This window comes from Dipodomys ordii, unplaced genomic scaffold (assembly GCF_000151885.1).
Source record: "Dipodomys ordii isolate 6190 unplaced genomic scaffold, Dord_2.0 Scaffold116, whole genome shotgun sequence".
In the NCBI taxonomy this organism is placed as follows: Eukaryota; Metazoa; Chordata; class Mammalia; order Rodentia; family Heteromyidae; genus Dipodomys; species Dipodomys ordii.
Window position 1 is genome coordinate 1342166 of NW_012267332.1, and position 2652 is coordinate 1344817.

The following is a 2652-nucleotide window of genomic DNA, read 5'->3' on the forward strand; positions in this document are numbered from 1 at the left end:
AAAGAAAGAAAGAAAGAAAGAAAGAAAGAAAGAAAGAAAGAAAGAAAGAAAGAAAGAAAGAAAGAAAGAAAGAAAGAAAAGAAAAGAAAGAAAGAGAGAAAGAAAGAAAGAGAGAGAAAGAGAGGAAGGAAGCAAGGAAGGAAGGAAAGAAGGAAGGAAGGAAAAAAGCCACCCAGTCCTAGTCAAGTCATATCTGATTTACTGTCTAATGACTAAAAAATAAATAAATAAAATGGGTCAACATTCCCTTTTCCCCATTCCACACCCATTATTCACACCGTACTAGGGTTTGAAGTGCACAGGGATGGCACTCTACCACTTGAGCCACAGCTTTACTTCTGGTTGTTTGCCCCATTAATTAGAGATAAGAGTCTCAGACTTCCCTGCTCTGAACGGCTTCAAATCACAGTTCTTAGATCACCATCTTCTAAGTAACTAGGATTACAGGCATGATCCACAGGCACTTGGCCTCTTAGTTTTACGGCAAATCCAGATTGTACGTTCACAATCTAGAAAAAAAAAATGTAACTAGAACCTTCTCTCCAGCACAAAAAGTCAATATGATCATCTTGCTCAAGTCATGACATTTTATGCCTTTGTGTATCAGAAAGGGGATTCCTTCATGAATAATACTTTAGAGGGAACTGGGTAAGAGCAGGAAACATAAGACAGCTGCTGTTCAGAATTCTGTTGCCAACCAGGTCTTATCTGTGCCAGGAATACCACTTCAAAGTCCCTTGCATGAGTAAGCAGTGCCAATGTTGAATCATGAATCACCTCAGTAGGATGTAGAATCCAACAGCTCATAACCACACAAAAGTAAAACTATGCCCTTTAACTTCAATTAAAATCTGAATAGGTTTGTTACGTTGGTTGTGGCTTTATGTATCTATGTTCAAACACATACATTGTATGCATTAAGTATGTGAATATTTTTATAACTATACCTTAATAACAGTTACAAAGACAGATATAAATAAATTTTACAAAAAGGAGTAGTACCCTGCAATCCAGTCAGGTGAACTAATGATGATGCATCTACACTAGTGACAGTTGTCAAGTTGAATTGTGGATGTTATTAAACACACAAGAAAATCCACTTATTTTTTATGGAAAGGACAAGCTAATGCTTCTCCTGAAGTCAGACTATCCAAAATAAACTAGAAAGTATTACCAGAGATGGCAGGATTAGCCCTACAGTTTTGTTTTCCAGTAGGAAAATACAGCCTCTAATCAACAAGAACTATGGCATTAAAGACAAGAAAAAAGACACAGTATCCTACTCCCAATTAGTTTTGAGTCCAGTTAATAAGAACACAATCAGACACATTTATGTACATATACACATGAAAATCTGCTCACAAGTAATAGTAGGTATTAAGAGATATTTCACAAGCATATTGGGTGCAACAATTTAAAGCAAAAATCCTATCCTCATCTGTTGACAATTCAGTTATATTTTTCTTTCCCAACTAACCTTTTACACATTCCTATAGAGATTCGTTACAGACATGCTTAATGCTTCTAGTTAGATATTTTCAAAATTAGATGTTATACTTACATGATAAAGGAGACTCCAACTAGAGACACTCCCTCAGTGGTCTGTAAGGCTGATTCTCAACGGGGCACACTTCTCTTTATATGTGTTCTTCCCCCTGAAACATTTTGCTGTAAGCCGTAGGAAAGCTATGCAGTCGACACAAGTCTATAATAAATTTATTCAAAGTAGATTTCACAAGAAATATCTGAATCATCAATGCTATTAACTTTTTATGCAATGTGGAAAAGATGATATTTCTTTTTTTTGCTGAATAACTCAGCAACTTCTTATTTTCCCTTTGAAGATGAGGAATGCAGTCTTCATTGGCTTGAACACCACCTAAAAGTTTTGAACAAGTTAAAACTTGGCTGCCTCAAGTCCTTTGTGAAAGAAGGCTGGCTACAAGTAAGTAAACATACATTCAGGGGTGGAAAATATGACATCATATAAGACCCTTGAAATTACTTGGTGGAACAGACATGTATGTTCCTCGTGTGCTTTTCATGGCTGCATTGATAATTAACAAGGATTTCAAATGGCCCTTGGCAGTAAGAAGTATTCTCTACCCCGGATAATAAACTGAAATTGAAGTTCAAGGCAGAAACAGATCTTGGAGAAGCTATAAAATTCAAAAGTTCTCTGTGTTTTCAAAGCTCCATGCCAAGAGGTGCAGCTTTTTAAATTGCCTTTCAGTTCAGTGTGTGGAGGTGTGTGTGTGTCTGTGACTGTGTATGAGAGAGAGGCAAAAGAAGAAAGAAAAGAAGAAGCAGGGGGAGGCTAGGAGAAAGGGAGGAAAAGGGGAAGTGAAAGAGGAAAAAGGAGAGGATAACTAGAGGATAAGGCTAGGATAGTGTTGGGGGGAAATGATGAAATGGGTAACATTGAATCAAGGTGCATTGTACTCACAAACTGACATGTTGAACTGAAACCTCTTTGTACAACTGCTTACAGACTATAAAAATATAAATTAAAAATAAAAATAAATAAATAAAATGCATAGGCTTTCACTGGCCTAAAAAAAGAGTGAAAAAAATTTTAATGAGCATAGAGTTTATTTTCTTAGTTCTTATCATTAGGTACTCCTCCCTCCCTCCCTCCCTCCCTCCCTCCCT

At 36.7% G+C, this 2652-nt stretch overlaps 1 protein-coding gene across 6 annotated transcripts in view; it reads right to left on the reverse strand.

Moving 5' to 3' along the window:
• LOC105995190 (lysophosphatidic acid receptor 6-like) overlaps positions 1 to 2652 on the reverse strand; it is a 79495-nt gene that overhangs the window by 9617 nt on the left and 67226 nt on the right. For 5 of the 6 annotated variants that reach the window (XM_013028888.1, XM_013028890.1, XM_013028887.1 and 2 more), the window contains one exon: positions 1562 to 1655. The exons of the other annotated variant lie outside the window; for it this stretch is intronic. In XM_013028888.1, coding sequence (XP_012884342.1) covers positions 1562 to 1563 — 2 coding nt within the window. In that variant the 5' untranslated portion in view covers positions 1564 to 1655. The remainder of the gene's footprint in view (positions 1 to 1561; positions 1656 to 2652) is intronic. 6 annotated transcript variants of the gene reach the window in all.